General features: G+C 44.5%; 2 protein-coding genes across 32 annotated transcripts in view; one reads left to right on the forward strand and one right to left on the reverse strand.

Moving 5' to 3' along the window:
* SETD4 (SET domain containing 4) overlaps positions 1 to 21,984 on the reverse strand; it is a 286,649-nt gene that overhangs the window by 72,350 nt on the left and 192,315 nt on the right. For 11 of the 31 annotated variants that reach the window (XR_011432846.1, XM_070252168.1, XM_070252169.1 and 8 more), the window contains 2 exons: positions 7,804 to 7,909; positions 2,405 to 2,500 (listed from right to left, as the gene is read on the reverse strand). Coding sequence is in view for 30 of the 31 variants with exons in the window: in XM_070252168.1 (XP_070108269.1) it covers positions 2,405 to 2,500; positions 7,804 to 7,876 (169 nt within the window). In the remaining variant the exon portion in view is untranslated. Of the gene's footprint in view, positions 1 to 2,404; positions 2,501 to 7,803; positions 7,910 to 8,694; positions 9,014 to 9,038; positions 9,586 to 13,839; positions 13,974 to 21,984 lie in introns of those variants that run through there. The other 20 variants (XM_070252181.1, XM_070252177.1, XM_070252175.1 and 17 more) reach the window with 11 other exon arrangements.
* LOC100061787 (carbonyl reductase [NADPH] 1) lies at positions 13,908 to 19,541 on the forward strand. The gene is made up of 3 exons (XM_001916273.5): positions 13,908 to 14,461; positions 14,982 to 15,089; positions 18,992 to 19,541. The coding sequence occupies exons 1-3, from the start codon at positions 14,173 to 14,175 to the stop codon at positions 19,426 to 19,428; spliced, it is 834 nt and encodes a 277-aa protein (XP_001916308.1). The 5' UTR covers positions 13,908 to 14,172; the 3' UTR covers positions 19,429 to 19,541.

The raw sequence follows: 21,984 nt of genomic DNA on the forward strand, positions 1-21,984 counted from the left end.
CACTATGGAGGCCCAGATTTGGCCAGTGTTTTTGGAGGTACAAGGAAATACTGGCATCAGTTCCCAAAGCATGAATAAGCGGAGAATCTTACAGGCTGAATCCTGCTTGCAACCTAGGAGCCATACCTTGCCCCTCCACCAACTAAGATTAATTCCCCGGAATTTTGTTCCCTCCTCTCATACACTGATTAAGAGCCAAGGATACATAAAGCACTTAGGGAAGGTGTTATGGACTGAATGTTTGTGTCCCTCTAAATTCATGTGTTGAAATCCTAACCCCCAATGTGATGGCATCAGGAGGTGGGGCCTTTGGTAAGTGATTGGGTCATAAGGAGGGAGCCCTCATAAGTGGCATATAGTGCCCTTACAGGAAGAGAGAAGACAGCTTGCTCCAGCTCCCTGTTCTCCATCATGCGAGAACACAAGGAGAAGACGGCAATTTGCAAACCAGGAATTGGTCATCACCAGACACAGAGTCTGCCTGAACCATGGTCCCGGACTCCCCAGCCTCCCGAACTGTGAAAAATAACTTGGTGTTTAAGCCACCCAGTCTATGGCAATTTGTTGTAGCAGCCGAGCTAAGACAGAAGCTTCCTTACCCCTAGAATTGTAAGGAGTGGGTTCTGATCACTACCCAACCATTGTGCTCTCTAGCTCCCATATGCCCATGACTCTGTGGATGGGCCACGGGAGAGATGTTCCCTTTCATAAACAGTAACTCTTCACTGCTCCAAATTATAGACAGAGAACTTATTTTCAGGCATTCCATTTAAACCACATGCCAATTCCTTCTTGCTAATGTTAAACCTATCTTTCTCAGGACAAAGGACATGGAGGAGTAGGCAGGCCTTAGCACAAGTCTACTCCTGACACTATTTTCTCTTGATCATCTCATGAAGAACTCCAACCAGTCAAATCTAACAGAATGGCTTTTACTGATTGTTCCCTGACACACAAAAACAGAAAGTTAAACATTCTGTTGGAGGCTGACAATTATGGTTCACCAACATAAAGTAAGAGCAGCCCTATTAGAAAATGGCTCAAATCAAGTATTTTAGCCGAATGTAATCACGTGTAACTGATGCATAGGGAACAACTTTACAAACATCACCTCACTTGGCCAGGGCCACACATGGTATATCGTCTATCTTGGGTGATGTATAAGGAAGTTAATTTGCTCAAAGTGAAATTACCCAATGGGTACTCGAATAATCATTTTAATGGCCAAGGGGAGCATTCAGAAGCATATGATTTAATTTTTCTATAGGGTAAAAGATGCCTGCACCTGCCCTGTGAAACAGACTTCAAGGCCCCACTCACATAACTGTCTCTGTGCTACAGCAGAACCAAAATCCTTATGAGAGCATCTTGGTCGTCTCCTTGGTTACCTCCAGCCCACTTCAGGATAGAGCTGGGTGGCCTTGTATGCAGACACATACCCATGGCAAGCGGCCCAACTTCTCTAAGAGAATGTTCCAGAACAGAATGCTAATCCAAACTCCATAACAAGATCCTCAATTTCCAGAAAAGAATGTTAACCCAGCCTCCACAACAAGCTACTCAACTTCCGGAAGAGAATGTTAATCCACCTCTGCCAAGGTGACTGTTGAAGCTGTGGCCACCAGAGGGTTCCTCCTCCGAGACTTGGGAAGCACAGTCACCACCCAGCTGAGGGAGCAGTATGCTGAGGCCTCTCCAAGGACTCCTCTCCTCCAGCCACACCACAGAAAACAAGCACCTCCGAGAGTTGTTTGGAACCTCCCTTCCCTGAGAAAACCATCTGGATTCACCTGACCTATGGGATAATCTCATTAGCCTGCATGGTCTGAAAAATCCCATGAAACCACTGTAGGTATGTTGATGAGGACAGCAGTCACCACTTTACACAAATGTCTGGTGTATCAGGACACAGCGAAGACATTTCCTGCAAGTCTAAGGGCCAGGAATACCTGGAATTCTGCTGACAAATAATTTAGTTTTGTAGACACGACACGAAGATTCAGGTAATTGATCATATCAATTGTCTGGGCTGAGGAAAGATGAGTCAAATTTGTGGCTCACCTCTGACAGGCATACAACAAGATTTTATAATAGTCATGGCTTTTATGTGTCATCCTTATATCTGCCTTTGTCTTACTTTTCTATTCTTATTTCCTTTTTTGAATTTTTCATTTTATTTCACCATTCTGGAATTTGTCCCCACAAGCCACTTTAATTCATTTTTGGAACAAGGCAAAGTATAAATAAGTATTACAGGTCCAAGGCAGGAAGGTTGACGCACAGTAGAAGATTGCTCCCAGAGAGGATACAGCTCACCTGCAGGAATCACCCCCGCTTTCCTGGCACCTGTGCCCACACGTCTTTCATGTGAGAAAGGTCGTGAGAGTCGAAAGCCAGACTGTACCTGGAAAACGGGCAGGTGTTAAGTTCATGTCTTCAAACTTCCTCTCTTTCAGCCACTTCTTCAGCTCTATAAATTCAGGTTTGTAGCTCTCATTCACTAATCAATGGAAAGAAAAAATAGTGATTAAAATCACCATATAATCAGATGACCAGTTAAAAAGAAAATCTCTGATGAACTGTCCCAGTGTTCACAAACAATTCAGATAGCGTTATCACAAAAGGGGATACATTTTAACACACACGAATAATGTAAACGAAAAAAGAAAAACCATATGAGCATCTCAAAGACATAGGAAAAGCATTTGATAAAATCTAACATTCATTCCTGACAAACACTCTCAGCAAACAAGGATAGAAAGGAACTTCCTCAACCTGATGGAGAATATCGAACAGAAAATCTACAACCAACATACCTAATAACCAAAAACTGAGCGCTTTCCCGCTAAGACCAGGAACAAGACAAGGATGCCTATTCTCCCCACTTCTACTCAACATTGTATTGGTGGTTCTGTCCAGTGCAATAAGGAAAGCAAAATAAAGAAAAGGACCTATTATGGCTTGAATTGTATACCCGAATGCTTATGTGTTGAAGTCCTAGGCCCCAGTACCTCAGAATATGACCTTATTTAGAGATGGGGTCTCATGATGAGAAAACAGCTATTTGGAGTTGCCCTCACCTAGGCATTTTACAATATGACAACCCTGCTCACACCCAGAGTCTGGATATTCAGGTAAGGACCTGAGCTTACGATTCCCTGCGCAAGTTCCAGCAATGCTTCTCCTGGGGCACCTGTTAAAATAACCACTTAGAGTTGAGCCTGCAGAAAGTTAGTGACCGCCACCCTAACCACCTTATAAATAATAAGTGCTTGCTACACTGCTGTCTATCTCCTGCTCGCTCATGACCTGGGACTGAGGACAGCCCCTCTAAACCCCATCCACATCTTTGGGATCTATAAGTAATAAATCTTCTTACTTTACTTCTTTTATACGATTATATTGAATCTGTGCCTCCAATCAAAATGGCCCGAGGGTTTTCACTACCCCAAAAGCAGGGGTTCAGATGCTGAGGGAGCTATGTGCCGACCCGCATGAGTGCCTTGTCCCTCCTCATTCGGCAGGTCATAATCCGCACAGTCTTAACACACTAGCTACCGGCCTTCCTACACAGGTCTTTACAGAGGAAATCAAGTTAAAATAAGGTCATTAGGGTGGGCCCAATCCAATATGACTGGTATCCTTATGAAAAGAGAAAATCTGGACAGAGAATGCACAGAGAGAAGACGACAGAAGAGACACAGGGAGAAGACAGCCGTCTACAAGGAGAGAGGCCTGGAACAGATCCTTCCCTCATAACCCGCGATGCTGCTGACACCTTGATTTCGGACTTCTAGCCTACAGGACTGTGAGACAGGGAAATTTACAGCTGTAAATGCCTATATGGAAAAACAAGACTCAATTAAAACACAGGCAAAGGACTTGAATGGATATTTCTCCAAAGATGATACACAAATGCTGAAGAGCATATACAAAGAGTTCGACATCACTAATCATTACAGAAAGCCAAATCAAAATCACAATGGGTACTGTCTCACACCCATTAGGATGGCTACTATCAGAAAAACAGAAACCAAAAAGTGTTGGCAAGGATGTGGAAAAACTGGAACTCTTGCACACTGTTGGTGGGAATGTGAAATGGTACAGCTGCTGTGGAAAAACAGTATGTCGATTCCTCAAGAAATTAAAATATAATTATCATATGATTCAGCAATTACAATTCTGGATGTATATCCAGAAAAGAAAGCAGGGCCTCAAAGGGATATCTGTCCACCCACATTCACACCATCATTATTCACAATAGCTAAGAGGTAGAAGTAACCTAAATATCGTTAACGGATAAATGGATAAAGAAAATGTCGTATATATAAATATACAATGGAATATTACTTAGCCTTAGAAAGAAAGGACTTTCTGACAGGTGTTACAGGAATGAACCTTGAGGGCATTACGCCAAGTGAAACAAACCAATTACAAAAAGACAAGTACTGTATGATTCCACCTATATGAGTTATCTAGATAGTGAAGGTCATGAAAAGAAAAAGTAGAAGGATGGTTACTAGGAGCTGGGGGGAGAAGGTAATAAGGAGTTGTTATATAATGGGTATAGAACTCCAGTTTTGCAAGATAAAAGGAGTTCTGGAGATTGGTTGCACAAAAATGTGAATGTACTTAACATTACTGAAGTATACTTAAAAATGGCCAATTTTATGTTATATGTATTTTACCACAATTAAACATAAAAATTTTGGTGGACAGGCCCAGTGGCAAAGTGATTAAGTGTGCACATTCCGCTTTGGCAGCCTGGAGTTCGCTGGTTCAGATCCCAGGTGCAGACATGGCACCGCTTGGCAAGCCAGGCTGTGGTAGGTGTCCCACATATAAAGTAGAGGAAGAAAGGCACGGCTGTTAGCCCAAGGCCAGTCTTCCTCAACAAAAAAAGAGGAGTGGCAGCAGATGTTAGCTCAGGGCTGATCTTCCTCAAAAAATAAATAAATAAAAATTTTAAAAGTCTGAAATCAAAAACCTAAATAAATGGAAAGACATACCTGGTTTATGGTTTGGAAGTTTCAATATTGTTGAGATGTCAAATTCTCTCCAAATTGATCTATAGATTCAATAATTCCTAATCAATACTCGAGCAGGCTTTTTCATAGAAATTGACAAAATGATTCTGAAATTCATATGGAAATACAAAGGATCTAGAGTAGCCAAAACCATTTCGAAATACTGATTTCAAAAATTATTATAAAGCCACAGTAACCAGCAAAGAGCCAGCTATTGTCATAAAGACAACAAACAGATGAATGGAACAGAACAGAAAGTCCAAAAATGGATCCACACATAAATGGATAACCTATCTTTTACAAAGGTACACAGCCAATTCAGAGGAGAAAGGATAGTTTTTTCATAAATGTTGCCGGAACAATTTGATCTCCATAAGCAAACGAAATAAACTTATTCATGTCTTGCACCATATATAAAAATTAACTCGAACTGAATCATAGACTTAATATAAAGCCTAAAACCATAAGACGTCTAGAAGAAAACATAGGAGAAAATCTTTTCAACCTTGGGTTAGGCAGATTTCTTAGGTACAACACCAAAAGCAAGGTCCACAAACAACAAATTGATAAACTGGACTTTTATCAAATTTTAATTTCTGCTCTTCAAAAGAGACTGTTAAGAGAATTAAAAAAGAAGCCACAGCGTGATTGAAAACATCTGCAAATCAAGTATCCGATAAAGAACTCGAATCCAGAATATCTAAAGAACTCTGAGTAGTCAAGAAAAACAACACAACCTAATTAAAACATGGGTGAAAGATCTAAACAGTGAACCAAAGAATGCCTGGATAAATGGCAAATAAGCACACTAGTCATTAGGAAACGCAAATCAAAAACCACAATAACACAGCACTTCACACCACTTAGGAGGGCTATAATCACAAAGACGACAACAAGTGTTGGCAAGAATGTGGAGCAATTGGAACTCTCATAAACTGCTGGTGGGAACATGAGATTATACAACCAGCTTGACAGTTTGACAGTTTCTTTAATAACAAAACCTACACCTATGATATGATTCAATCATTTTACTCCTAGGTATTTACCCAAGAGAAAAGAAACTATGTGTCCATGCAAAGATTTGTTGTACACAAATGTTCATAATGGCTTTATCTGTAGTAGGCAATGAATGAAAACACCCCAAACGTCCATCAACATTATAGATAAGCAAATCATGGCATACAGTCAACAATAAAAAAGAATGAACTACTGATACACAGCAACAAAGAATTACCCCAAAATGATTATCTTGAGTAAAAGCAGCCAAATAAAAGAAAAACTCATACGCTATCATTTTATAAAACTATAAAATGTAAACAAATTGATAGTGACAGAAAGTAGATCACGGGTTGCATGGGGACAGGGGGAGGAAGGGTTCAAAGAGGGCCAAAAGGAAAGGATTACAAAGGTAAATAAGGAAACTTCCTGGGGTGATGGATATGCTCATTATCTTGACTGCGGCGATGGTTTCCTGTACAAACACATAAGTCAAAATCTATCAAATTCTACACATTAAAATGTAATATTCATTGTATGTCAGTTATACCTCAATAAAACTGTTTTTTTCAAATACGATCCACGATATAATACTCCCAAAATATATTATCACAAACCAAAAACTAGATTTTACAGTAAGAGTATTTAATGACTGAGCATTTAATGAGCAACTACTATCCACACAGCATATGTTGCACTGTAGGGAAAGCTCAATGTGTTCTTCACCCTCAAAAAGATCACATTTTAGGTGGGAAACAAGACTTCCAGGAAAAACAACTAGAAAACCAGTAGGTCCCTAAGAATAATGCCCAATAAGCAACTTCACAAAAGGTGACATTTGTGAGAAATGGAAATGGCATTACCAAAGACATAATCTCAGCTCAGTCTTGAAGGTTAGAGAGAAAGGGAACAAGTAACAAGAAGGAAAACAGGTGTTCTGGGCAGAGGAAGGATTACGAGGAAGGGCAGTGGTGCAGAGCATGCTCAGGGAACCATGAGTAAGAACAGACGTCCAGTACATGGAGGGGCAGGGTGGGGCCACCTACAAGAGGAGTCGATGTCACACAGGAGGAGCTCAGATGTCACACAAGAGGGAAGGAGCATTCATGGAGGCTCCCCACCAAAAAGGCGACAGGGAACCAGTCCCTTAGGAACATCAGACTGACAGCAGCAAATGGAACAACAGGCGGGGAAGAAAAACAAGGGTGTAGGTAAACCAGCAAAGACCCAGCTGAAATCATCTACAGGCAGAACAGAGAAGCAGTTCACCTACGAAAGGCCAGGCGAGGTCGAGCAGGACACTGGCTACAGAGGACAAAGAACCACAGTCAAAGATCACCTCCGAAGATGCTGACACACCTGAGGTCCACCAGGACGAGTGGTTAAATTTTCATCAAAAATGACAACTGCATTTATGTAGTACTTTCCAGCTGGCCAAGCACTTTCACATACAGTATCTCGTTCAGACTGGGCTACACTGAACTTGAAATGATGAATTTAGATCCAAACACTGAGATCCTACAGGTAGCTAGAGGCCAGGACCAGAAACAGAAATCTGGGAGTCATCTCCAGAGCAGACGTACTTGGAGCAATGAGAACTATATTCATAGTCCCACAGGGTTTAAAAGAATATAATGGCACTAATAAAAGAGTATTCTTTAAGAAATATCCTTTTTGAAAAGTGCCCATGAGCCTCTGAGAAAAGCGCCATGTATCTGTTCATACCAATCAACAAAGCATTCCTTTTTCCATCACTGGCACCAAATGATCTAAACTGTACCTCCTCTTGATTCAGAACTTCTGAAGAGTTTTCGTCTTCTGATCCGGCTTGTTCTTCCTCTTCCCTTCTTCATACTACAAGTGCAGTTTCTGTTTAGGTGCCCAATCTGAAACAAAAAACATTTCTTTGCCTTCCTATCCAGTTGTATCATAATCACGGTTCCTCGTACCTATAAGGATGTAATGCTGATTAATCATGGAAACCCTCATAACTGATTTCATGACCATGTGCTTTGGTGACTTACACATCTCAGTCCTAATCAACACTGACTAAGCACCGATCTAATTATATTTTGAATGAACAGTAGCCATGAAGCCACCATCAGCTAGGAAGTCTTGGAGGAAAAAAAGAAAAATCCTCTTTGAGTGTGAAGTAATGGTTTGTTCTTAGAACCACGATCCTGAAGTCAATGTGATTAAATGGGGTTTGCAACAGATTAGAGAATGAGAGCCAAGAAAGCAGACAAAACAAAGAGATGATCATAAAACCTAAAACGACTATTAGACTGTCCACATGCCACTTCTTTGGAAGCATAAAAATGAAATCCATTAACCACCAATATGACACAGGCAATGGACTGAGAACTAGGCAGCCATTCAGTGGAAGAAGGTACATGCTAACACGTAAAAATGTCCCAGATATATGAGGTGAAAAAATAAAGCTGCAGAACATTACAAATGCAATGTTCCCTTTCGGGTTTGCTTCTGAGCATATTATATATGTTTATAAAAACGGGTTTAAGAAAGGATATTCAAAGCCGTGCAAGGGGAGAAGGCTGGACTGTTACTTTGGTATCCTATTCTGTGACTTACATAACAGGAATATTACTTAGGTGCACATATGTACAGTTTAACCATACACCTGTTCCTAAAATCTACTACTAAAACATACCGGACCGAAATGAACAACAAAACAAGAACCCCAGGCACTCAACACGGCGCTTCAGCAGTGGAAGGCTCATTGTCCGATCTACCCAAAGATGGCGAGGCCGGTACCAGGGCCCAGCGCTGCCCCCGCACACGGGCCGGGAACCCCACAACCACCCCCGGGCCGGCCGCGCGGGGCTCGGGTCCAGCGAGCCAGCTCTGCACGAGCGCCCGGTGACAGCACGGGTGACACTCGGCTGCCGGCACCGTCCTCCCGCCCACAGTCCTCAGAATGTTCCACACACACCGCACCCCCGCCCGCCATATTCGGGCCGAAGCGCCTCAGGCCCCGGGGGTTACAGACGCAACCTTAGGCTCCTTCGCATCCCACACACGCGCCTCAACGGCAGCTTCTTGGGTCAAATACGCTAAATGAACGGTTTCCAGAGCATGGACGGATACCGTAGCGCCCAGTACAATGCCCGGCCTCGTGGAGATCGGCAACCTGAGCTCAGTTCTCCTCTTTACAACAAAAAATTAAAACGTGAGGAAAACTCCCAAACTACCCGGCTCCTGTTGCCCTGGCAACCCCGGGTCACCGGTTTCCCTGACCCCGGAAGTTCTTCCGGCCCACCCGCGGTGGGGCACCGCCCCCAAGATGGCTGCGGCGATGACGAGCCCACTACAGGTGGAAACTCCGTACAGCGCTCCTCCGGAAGGCGAATGCAAGAAGCGAGCCGGAGCGGCAGAGGGAGAGGCTGAGGGCCGTCAGGACCGCATCGAGTCCTCACTGACCCAAGTCCTAAGTCGCCGGGCGGACCCTTCCCTCCGCTGCAGGCCCACGCCTCCTGGCCTGCGCATGCGCATTGTTTCCTGGATGCGTCACGGACTCTGAACTCCCGAGCCAAGGGCGAGAAAACCCAACGGCTCAGGTTCGAGGAACCTCCGCCCTGAAGACTCCCACCGCAGTCTCTCCTGCCACAGTAGGGGGAGGGCCCTCCTAAGGCTGGCGTCGCGGCCCCAGCCCCTAAAGCAGGCCCCCACACGTCCCTTGATCTGCTGCGCCTCCCGCTAAGGCCTAGCAAGCCTGGCCCGGGCCCCCTAGTTCACAGGCTTTGCCTCGACCGGCTTTGCCTGGATCGGCTCCACCCCGCCATCTGCGGGCAGGGAGCCCTCTAGCCCGTTTGCCCCATGAGGCCCGCCCAATTCTCCCTATCCGACCTAGCAGTCCCAGAGGCCGCCTACAGATTTCCAAATCATTATGTACCTGCTACTCCCTCTAGGAGACAGAGCTCAGTCTCTGCCCCACCCACCCCCGCCCTGACTGTGGACTCTCCTTAGAGACTTGCCTCCAGAGAGTACAGTACGGGATGGGGGAAGAGTAATTTTACAGTGGAGAAACCTGGAAAACACCGCCTTGGCCATGTCCGTGCAAATAATCCATAACAACCTATAAATCAAAATTGGGTTGAGTTTATTATGAGCCAGAGTAAGGATTATAACCCGAGGAGGCCTTAGAAGGCGTTCCCGAGAAGCATGGGTTGCAGTACAGTCTTTTATCTTTTTGGAACAAAGAACATGTAGTAATCACACCCAGGATACATTTTCATGAAAATTTCAGAGGTATTAAGTTGCAAATGACCAGGTCAACGTGACCCTGATGTCAGGAAGGGGACCAATCCAGACACTACCAATAGGGAAGGATGCATTCTTATCTTGAGAGTGCATTCTTTACTTTAATGGTTAAGCTTATGTACAATGTATGTTTCATAGACCACAAGTCAGGCTTTTTAGTTCCAGCCGGATCAGTTTTGAACCCAACTTCTTACCCCTTATACCTCAATATGTGAAAATTCTCTTGTCAGCCAGGTGATGAGAGTTAGCACAAATGATTTCATTCACTCCCCTCCCCCCACATTAAAAGACTGAAACACTGGCATACTTTCTAACAGCTCGAGGCCCCATCATAGGATGACTCAAGCCCCCTTAACATGCTCAAGGCCGCCAAAAGGATTTCCTATTCGTTCTAGCCCACATCTGACCATAGGCTCTTTACCACCCTTTCTTAGAGCATTTATTTACAATTTGTGAACCCTTCTTCTGTCTGTTTGAGATATATACCCATCTGCTCCAACCCAGGAGCGTCTTTCTTAAGGATTTGAAAGCCATTGTGTTGAAATGTAATCATGAGAAAGCACAGAACCTCCGTCTCCCAGTCTCTGTGTAGCAGACACTGTGGCCTACTGACCTTTACACTGACCAACCCAACCCTTTGCAATTTTTCACTCTCCTGACTGGACTAAAGACCCTCAGTTCTCCCACCCAACTCCCTCATGCTTTCATTGAAATGCCAGTCATCTCTGTACAAATTCAAGTTGAGTTGAGGTCGTGCTGGACCCACCGCCCTATTGCAAGAGTATGTTACTTATTAAAATCTGCTGTTATATTGTTTAATTTTCATAGACTTAAGTAAATTGCCTGGAGTGACATGCTTACTCAGCGGCTCAGCTACAATTAGATTCTGAGCCTCTAAGTCCATGCTCTACCCATAGGCAAAGCTTATTGACCATCCTAAACAGGCAGAAAGTATAAGAAGAAGAGCCAGGGTCAAGTCGAATTCTGTGAGGATAAATAATCATGGGCAGGGGAAGACCCCGAGAGCTCAACAACTTAGAATTTAACTTAGAATTTAATACTGTTTTCCAACATCTATTATGTTAATAGACACCATGGAACTGTGTACCTTAGGACAAATAAAATAACTGTTTTGAAGCAGTGGGTGGTAAAGATGTGCGTTTATTCCACAAGTTAATAGATGTGATAAAATTCTTTCTCCATATAGCAGCCAGGATGATCTCAGACTTGACTCTCACAACCAAGGAATACCTTCCACATTAGCCATTAGATTCCTAACAGAGATCCGGGGCCTCCACCTTTACTTTCTTATTTTCCTTCTCACGTTCAGAACCCAGACAAGGTGCTGTGTGCGAGGAAGGGTGGGAGGCTCACAAACACACCACCAGGATCAAGACCCAAGTTTGACAGAGAAAAAATATACAAAATCTTAAATCAAGATCTTAATTCACTGGCTTTACATTAGCATGCTTCTCCAAAACAAACTTTCTAAAACTTTCCCATACTCAAATCTTTCAGTCCTTTCCTTTGTGATTCTTCCCTGTCCTTATGCTGACAAACCCCTTTGCCCATAATGAAAAATAGAAATTTTACTTGTATTTTCTTATACTTGTTTTATACTTTCATTTATAAACCCATAAATTTGAAAAGTGAGAAAGCTCTTTTTCTTTCTCTTTATAAATTAATTGGTGTACTTGGAAGGTGAGGATCTCTTTTTTTCCTTTTCAATGATTGCCCCCTTTCCCCACTACCATTTTCTGGAGTAATTCTTTCTTTCCCCTGTTAATTGTTAATGTCACTTTTATCATACACTACATTCTCATACTACATAATGTTTATGGATTATATTTTCTGGAGCATCCTGCCCCACTGACTTGTCACTTCTTGTGTTGGTACCAGTACTACAAGGATAAATCAGGCTGAACATCCTGATTCACGGCCCTCTTAGAATTGGCCTTTTGAAATAGCAGGCCCCTCACCATGACCAGACTTCCCTACATGTCATGTTGGATTGCTGAGTGACCCTCAGTGGATTTAGTCCATCCCACATCCTTCCAGCACTGGCTCACCCCCGATATAGAAGAAAGTAAATGAGGCTAGGGGTGTGCAGAGAGGCCACCAAATGACAGACCAAGCATACACTTGGATAAGGGAGAAAATCCAAAACAAAGCTCTTCATCCTGAATGAAAAAAAAAAATCCCAAATGGTTATAAAGTACCACTCCAGCTACGAAACATTTTTGAAACAAGACAATTTTAGAAATGGAGAACAGATTACTGGTGGACAGGGCTGAGGGAGGGGAGGGTGGGAGCAAGAGAGAGGTATGTTTGGTTTTAAAAGAGCACAGGAGGGATCCTACTGCTGATGGAAATGTCCTGTATCTTGATTGTAGTGGTGGATACACAAACCTACACTTGTGATAAGATTGTATGGATCCAAATACACACATACAAATAAGTACAAGTGAAATGAGGAAATCTGGACATGATTGGTGGATTGTTTTGATGTCAGTATTCTGAGTGTGATATTGTACTGGAGTTTTGCAAAATGTTACCACTGAGGAAAACTGGGTCAAGTGCAAGGAATCTCTATCTTACCTCTTACTACTGCATGTGAATCTGCAATTACCTCAAAAAATATTTAAGAGAATAAAAAAGCAAACCTCTTTCCCTTATTATTAATTTTGTGTGTTGCAACTGATTGGAAACCTACCTTGCAATGGCAACATAATTGGCATCTATCTAAAGCACCCCTGTTCACCAGAACTTTGTGCTGTGAAGGGAACATCGTGGAGGTGTCTGTACAATACAGTGCCCACTAGCACGTGTGACTGTTGAGCACTGGAAATGTGGCTAGTGCAACTAAAGAACTGAATTTTAAATTGTATTATTTTCATTAAATTTACATTTAAATGGCCACTTGTGGGAAGTGGCTACCTCAACAGCCAGCTCAGAAGTGAAATTCGACCCTATAGTCGGCTATTCCTCTGCTGTTAGTAGGAAATAGTAAGGAAGAAAATTCATTTCCCACCACTGAACTACTTTATGAACTTTCTGAGGATCCACTTCTTCACATTAAAATGAAGATAATAAGATGCATCCTGACGAGTTATTCTGAGTGTGAGAAAGGGCTGCAACACCCGGGAGCACGTTTACAGTGCAGGACCTGGATACAGCCAAGTCGATGACCCTGCAGGTGTGTAGGGAGGTAACCCTGTCATGATTTCGTAAACGCTCCCCACTGCGGGGTGAAAATCAGCCAAGGATAAGCCAGGAGCTTTGCTTCCATACTTAGGGGAGAAATCAACACACACTAAATCCCCTTGTCACGTCTTCCCACCTTATTCCACATCTCTAGATCCAAAGATTTCAGTTCACGCGGTATTTCTGAAAACGCCAGGAAAAAAAAAAAAAAAAAAGTCTGCAAATGCCCCATTTCTTCAAGCACAACCTGGAAGAGTTGAAATAGTCGGGGGAACACAAGAGAAAGACTCTTGGAGAACCAGAGCTACGGTTTCAGTTGAAATGTACTCACGCGGCCTATCAGAATGGTTCTCTCTGCCAGGCAGGCAGCCTATAACAGCAATCGGCCTTAAATCTTCTGCGAGCCAGTTTCGCAAAGTGGCGAGTACTACTGCTTTGCAGTCGCTGCGCCCCATGAGGTTCCCAGGGACCAAGCCATGAGGGGGCGAGGCCTGCGCTTGCGCGCCGAGCCAGGCGGCTGGGGGCGCGCGTCCTGCTAGCGCGCAACCAGCGCCCTCGGAGACGTCAGGCTTCTTAAGCTGCGCGCAGCGGGCGCGCGGAGCCATTTGTACTTGGGAGACAGAACCGCTCTCCGCACCAGCGCCCCGCGGTCCCCCACCCAGCCATGTTGTCCAGCAGGCGTGTGGCGCTGGTGACCGGGGCCAACAAGGGCATCGGCTTCGCCATCGCGCGCGACCTGTGCCGGCAGTTCTCAGGGGACGTGGTGCTCACGGCGCGGGACGCGGCGAGGGGCCAGGCGGCCGTGCAGCAGCTGCAGGCGGAGGGCCTGAGCCCTCGCTTCCACCAGCTGGACATCAACGACCTGCAGAGCATCCGCGCCCTGCGCGACTTCTTGAAAAAGGAGTACGGGGGCCTCGACGTGCTGGTCAACAACGCGGGCATCGCCTTCAAGAGTAAGGAGCCCGGTGCTCGCAGGAGAAGCGTTCTGCCTGGGTGGCCAGATCCATGGGAGCATCCCTGCGGTGGGGCTCCCCTGCCTTTGGAGTCCAGGATGGCTGCCTGGGGAAGGAGGAGGGGTGGGGACAGGGGTGCGGCTACAGCAGAGTGCACCTGGAACTGGACTGCCTTCCAGCCAGAGGGACCTTTGTATTTCTTTGTCTGGGACGCCTGGGGATCTTTTCCAGGGTGTCACGCAGTTTTTCTCTGATTGAATTTCAGGGAAATAGGGGGACTTTTTAAGCCATTTTAAAATAATTAAGAAAATTGCACAAACTTGTACACAGAGATCCCATGTGTGGACCCGGTTGGTACATTGTCAAACTAGGAAATTGTCATTGGTACAACTGTTAACTACCTGCCAGTTTTACACAAAATTCACCCAATTTCTTTTGGACGCTTTAAAAAATATAATTCTATGGGTTTTTACCACATGGCTACCATTTATTAACTCTACCTTCCTTCTTCCTCTGAAAGCTGTGGACCCCACTCCGTTTCCTATTCAAGCAGAAGTGACAATGAAAACAAACTTTTTTGGTACCCGAGATGTCTGCACGGAGCTACTGCCTCTCATAAAACCCCATGGTGAGTCCGATGAGGAGCCCAAGCCATGCTGGTTCTGGCATGATCTGCCCTGCCTGCCTCTGCTCTCATCTACAAGCCCCTGCTACCTCTCCCTGCTCAGCTACACTGACTCCTTGTTGTGTCTCCACTGGGCCAGGCATCCTTGTGCTTCAGGCTCTGCACACACTTGTCCAGTGGTCATCAGTGCTCTCTGCCCCACTGGTCATTGCACAGCTGACTCTTTCTCATCCTTCAGGTCTTTGTTCAAAAGTCTCCTCAGAGAAGCCCTTTACCTGCTCTGTGCCCCTCACACGTTGGAATTCCCTGAGGATTCCATCCCGGCTCCTTCCTCCTCCCTCTCCCTCTCTGAGTGATCCTATTCAGGCTAGAGGAGCCTTCGCAGCCTTCAATTTGTTATCCTCCCACATCTTTTTCTGTGTCTTATATAGTGTATTATATTTATGGGGTTTTAGATGCTAAACCCACTGTACATATGTGAGATAAATATCATTTGGTCTTTACAAGTTCAGCAGGTCCCGATGACCACCCTCAGTTTCAGAAATTCACTAGGACTCAGAACTCAACAGAGCCCATGATACTCAAAATTATAGTGTCTTATCAAAAATGGAGACCAATTAAATCAGCAATGGGAAAAGTCTCATAGCCCAGGGTCCAGGAAAGACCAGGCATGGAGCTTCCAGTTCTCCTCTCCCAGGGGAGTCCTGCAAACAGCATGTTTTCTCCAGGCGGTGATATGTGACAATACACATGGACTATTGCCAACCGGAGAAGCTTATCCTGCCTAGTATTTGGTATTTTTGTTGGGGTTTGTCACATAGACATGGCCCACCACTCTCTGCTGACCTTACTCGCCAGCATCTCCAGAAGTCCAGCTGATAGCAGGTAGCCCAAAGTAGCACCATAATTACCCCGTTAGCATCTATTCTGTAGCCTGACCCTAGACCCCCTGAGTAAACAATGACACTCTGTATCAGGCAGGACATTCCAATTGTGTAAAGATTACCTTCCAGCAGCCGTGGGTTCAGGGCCAAATCTTTCTTTGGCCAAGCTTAATCCTTTACTTTCATAGGCCACACCCTGGTCCTTTGCCAAGGCTCTCTTCCAGCAAAGGATCATTGAGGATCTACATTTACTAGAGCATTTATATAACACATACAGCAGTTGTGTCAGAAATATGCCTGACATTTGCAGGCGCCAGTGTGGGGTAGGAATAGATTTAAAGGAACAGATAATCCATCCCCTGAAACCACTACATGCACGTTTGTGGGTTTATAGTAATTTGATTCTTTCACTGATCAACTGCTGTTTATACCTTATTTAGCATAGTATTTGTGTAGATCATTTAGTATTGTTAAGAGATAAACTAAGGCATATTAAAAATTTAAGCATTTATTTGAGAAAAAATCTATTCGAGTGGAGAAGGAACAAATGGGAAGTGCTTAGGAGTACCCCACCACTTTTGTAGAAAAAAGGCTGGAGCAAAGGAAGGAGATTATTGATTGGCTATAGCTTCCAGACCAGTTGGCCATTGCTGATGGGTGGTCCTTAGGTTTCGTTTTTGTAACCTAGAGGCATTTACAGGCTTAGATTTTGGTTTGCTTGATAGGCCACCATGACGTTAGAGCCACCTCAGTCTAACGGGCTCCTTCTCTAATTCATTTAACTGATGGTTAATTATAGCTCGTGGTTAGCTAAATTCAGTTCTTCATTATGTGTGCTAGTTGAATATTACCAACGAGGGCACTGTTACACCATATCACAGTATGGTGGTACATGGAACCTGAGAGATAAGAATCGAGAGATGCTGGCACATTGCTAGAGTCCCACTCAGTCGTTAACATTGGTTCAGTTCATCACCATATCACATGACCCTGGCTCGCAGAGCCGAGGCCACTCAGGTTCTCAGGCTTCTCCTCGACCTTGTCATGTCCCGAAAGCAGGAATGGTCTTAGCAACATGTGGCTTCACATTTTCCGGCATCTGGTATGATGGAGCTAAGGGACGATACCGTCTCTTGCTCTGAGCCTCTCGAGACACCAATGTAATATGGGATTTCTCTTGTTGCATAACCCATTTATTCATTCCTTTAGCCTAGGCCACCTTGCTTCCTTTTCTTCCTTATCATTGACTTTTACCCAAAGTTTTTCACCTTTCAAAGAGCTGTCAAGTTCAGCCACTGTGCTGATCCTGATCGCCTGCAGCGAAGGTAGCTAGTCTAACATGTGCCTTCCCTTCAGTCCACTCCCATTCATATCAGGTAGGGTTGGGTTCCATAGGTCCAGACCTCGTGGGCTGTCTCGGCCACTAGGCAATACAGCTGCATTTGCTGTCACTCCACTTTTGCCATATTGGCGAAGGCACATTCTACTCCATCAGGCCCTTGGGACTTCTGACATGAAGGTTTAAACCTGTAGTTACGGGTTCTTGCTGAGGAATTATTCCTGCTTCCCATATCTGCAGTTGTAGCCCTGGTGTCAGGAGTACCGTATCAGGTAGGAAAAAAGAAAGTGGAGGTGATGTGGAGTAGAATCATATAGTCACCCCAGCATCCTCCCCCAGCCCTTCATCCCAAGATCCCCCAGCAGAAGAAAAGAATCTATCGTGTGGGGCATCTCCCTTGGCCCCCTCATGTTGGGTGTGAGCACATGCTCACGAATGTGTGTAAGCCAGCTCTTCATACCTTTCTCTCCTCATGTTTGAGACAACCACCATTTCAACTGCCCATTCCAATTCTCTATCAAAGCTACTACTCCAGGGATAAAAGTGCGTTGCTTGGTCTGCAGAAGTGTAACTTACCAGCCCAAATGGTGTGGTATCTTCTGTTCCACTCCTGCTGTACTGCTTGAACATTGACATCTATGTCGGGTACGCAAAGCCTGGTCCAGAAATAATGTCTCCTTTCGTGAGGACCCATTTGTAGCCTCCCAGGAGTACTACCTAATTCTACTTAGCAGCTGTGTGCAGGGCCTTCCCCTTGGGGAATCTTTCGCATAACCACCTGCAGTCATTGTCTCTCTTGCTGCCAGAGAATGTCCTTTGCATTCTGTGCTTCACAGGGTGTAAGAGTCACGTCAACAATTATCCCATTGCTGCAAGGCTGCAGCTCCCCATGCCCACCTATCTCATGGACCAAGCTGGCCACTTCAAAGAAGCATACCAGGATGCCCACTTGCTGGTTCCACTAGCCTGCCAGACCTGGAAGTGGTTCTTCTGATGGACATTCACTGACATGTCCTACTTTAACTTACCTCTAATTCCTGTAGGGACTTCCATAGGGCTCTGCCCTATATGCACATCCCTTCTGTTGTTCAGTTTCCCACGGCCCCTGTCTGTCAGCATATTGTTGGACATTAGTTACTGCTCCTGAGTTGATAAGAATCCAAACAGAGAGAAAACCCCATGCAGTTCAGACCCCTGAGCTGATTTGTTGTTCCCTTCCTCGATCAGAGTGGCAGCCTTTCAAAGCAGATGCTGTCCATTCACCTAGGATCTGCCATCCATCAACCTTTCAGCTCTTTGTTGGTCCAGAGAGACATGGTCATAGAGCATTGTCAAGTGACATTCATCCTCCAGTGGTCCCAAAGGCAGCCTTTGGTATGATGAGTGCCTCCTTACATTCCTCCTAGCATGTTCCTATGTAAACCATTGTCATTTTCTTATGGAACTTCTGGGTGCTACCCTCTCCATTAGAAAATTTCTCTGACATCATCTTAGACATTCTGGGTAAAATAAGTTCAAGATTGTATCATGTCCTTCACTCATGGAGGCAGTCTTAATTAATGCTCAGGGCAAACTGGTAATTGTCTTGCAAATGGAAGTTTTCTGGTCCAAAATCCCAGCGAAGTTGGTATTCATCATTCTTGTGCATCCTTTTCTACATAACGATTTCTGTTGGATTTTAGGCAGAGTGGTGAATGTGTCTAGCACTGTGAGTCTCAGTGCCCTTCACAACTGCAGCCCAAAACTGCAGGAGAAGTTTAGAAGTGAGACCATCACAGAAGAGGAGCTGGTGGGGCTCATGAACAAGTTCGTGGAAGATACAAAGAATGGAGTGCACCAGAAGGAGGGCTGGCCTAATACCGCATACGGAGTGACGAAAATCGGCGTCACAGTCCTGTCCAGAATCCATGCCAGGAAGCTGAGTGAGCAGAGGAGAGGGGACAAGATCCTTCTGAATGCCTGCTGCCCAGGGTGGGTGAGAACTGACATGTCTGGTCCACGTGCCCCAAAAAGCCCAGAAGAAGGAGCAGAGACCCCGGTATACTTGGCTCTTTTGCCATCGGATGCTGAGGGGCCTCATGGGGAGTTTGTAGTGGAGAAGAAAGTCAAACAATGGTGAGCTCAACTCACAGCTTCTGCGGGCCTCAGTGTATTACGTGCCTTGATTTTACCAAAAAGGCATTTTCACTGTGAAATTATCCATGTCCCAAATAAAGAGGAGGAATCAAAATATCCCTATCACGTACTCTATTTAACTTGGCTATAAATTCTGTGAAGTGTTTTGTAACTTCTTCTGTGATATAGGGGAGAAAATGTAGAATCAACGACAATGAGTGAAAATCATTAGATGAATATTTATAAATTTGAATCTTTATAAATTTCCATTTTGCAGATTATTTACATGCCGACCAGCTCAGAAATTGAATAGACCTAAATGTTAGGTCAAGGAAGGACAGTATAACCCAGGGGTCAACAAACATAGAAACAGTAAGTAAGTACATAGTTTCAGCTTTGCAGGCCACACGATCTTTGTTGGAACTACTCAGATCTGCTGAGGTAGCATGAAAGGAGCCATAGACAATACATAAGCCAATGAGTTGGCAGGGTTTGGCCTGCGGGCTTTAGTTTACCAGCCTCTAGTACAACATGGAGAACACCATGAAGGAAGGATATCTGGTGTGGTGACTATAACACCAAACTCATTAGAAAAACACAATTGCAAAGAGTGAAGTATGAGTGGGCACTTAAGACCCATCCATAAGAGAATCGGAGACAGTGGGGGAAATTGAATATGAATTGGGTGTCCATGGATATGAGAGAACTATTGTCAAATCTCTTCAATATGAATGCATAATTTATGCAGGAAGGAAGTGTCATGAGGTCTGCAACATGAACATGTTTCAGCAAAACATACAGAAGATGAACACAAAAACATCGTAAAATATTCATAATTATTCAACCTAGTCTGTTAGACACATAGGTGTTTACTATACTAGTCTTTCAGCTTTTCTGTTTGAAAGCTTTCAGGACAAACATCTGGAAACGAAAAATCCTGGCTCTGCCACCTTACTGTGTGACCCTGAGCAAAACCACATCTTACTGTGTCTCAGTTTCTCCACCTGTAAAATGAGGACAATGGGCATAGGATTGCTGTGAAGATCCAGTGTCCTGATCCAGGTGAAAATGTTAAAACACAATAAAAGTGCAAAGTGTCTTCCATCTTGAGTCCCTGTCACTGGGACCTAACACCACCCAGGGCTGTGATGAGCTTCTTCCTGCCCAACACTGAGCCTGCCTCCCAGTGGCCCCAGTGACCCTCCCCCACATGCCCTCCCTTCACAGAAGCGCCACATGTTGTAAAGACGGCTGTGCTCTCATGATTATTCTTCATTCTTCACTAGTGATTTTCAGGTTGACAGAATTGAAAAGGGATGTCTCCTGAAAGCAACAGTAGGGCTCTTATTGTAAAAGTGAAGTTTGGGCCAGGCCTGGTGCCCTAGTGGTTAAGTTCAGCTAGCTCCACTTCCGCGGCCCCGGGCCTGACTCCTGGATGGGGACCTACACTCCTCTATTAGCAGCCAAGCTGTGCTGGTGGCCCACATACTAAAAAATAGAGAAACATTTGCTTTGATGTTAGCTCAGGGTGACTATTCCTCAGCAAAAATTAAAAATAAAGTAAAATAAAACTAAAGTTTACAGTTTTCTCCCTTCAACAGGGCAGTTTATTTGCTCCTTTTTATTTTTTTTTTGCAAACCGACACCGTAAGACAGCAATATCTAGATTAACATGATAGCTTCTCAACTGTTTGGAAATATATATATTTGAAGTTACAGGGATGCTTTTTTCCTTAGGACCTTAAAAATAATACCTAATTCTGTATGCCACTTATTTTCTGTGACCTTGGACAAAATCATCAAACTCTGAACACTTTTAGCAAATGGGGATTATGTAGCCATTTAATACAACATTGCAGTCAACGGCTTGGCACACAGTAAGAGCTTCATAAAACATTCCTTCCCACTTGGGGGCTCACTGGGAAGCCCACAGCAAGGCACCCTGCCCACACCGAGAGTCTAATCACAGGACCTAATTCTCTAATTCTCTCTCTTGAGTTTCTCTTGAGAAAGCAAGGAGATCTATGTATGTTACAGGCTCTTAATTAATACCAGCCCTCACATGTGTTCCCCTATGTTGAAGCTAGCATATATGAGGTCAAAACCAAAAGCACACATCCCTGTTCCCTGCTTAAGTTACACTCATATGTAAATATTTATTTTTTTAACCTCTGACTCCATGAGCTTTACAACCAAATGGAAGTTACACATTGTTAAAAGCCCAGATGGCCTCATGCTGGGCTCCCATTAAACTTGTAAATAATCACAGGTCCTTGAAGTCTATTACAGGGAACCAAATGTCCAGAGAATATCAAGAAACCAAAGCTTCTTCTCAGGCCCAACTTCTCGGCTTCCTGGTACCAGAATCCACCATGGAGACAAACAGCCAAGGACATCCATCTGTGGATTATCTCATCTCACCCGGCAAATAGCCTCACAAGGCCAAATGTGGACAGCTGGGAAAACGCCAGCCAACAAACACCAGCCAACAAGGCTATGTGCCCCCTCTGTACAAGCAGACACATTCCCAACCTTTAACAACCTCTACCCACTTCCTAAT

Source organism: Equus caballus, chromosome 26 (assembly GCF_041296265.1).
Source record: "Equus caballus isolate H_3958 breed thoroughbred chromosome 26, TB-T2T, whole genome shotgun sequence".
Taxonomy (NCBI): domain Eukaryota; kingdom Metazoa; phylum Chordata; class Mammalia; order Perissodactyla; family Equidae; genus Equus; species Equus caballus.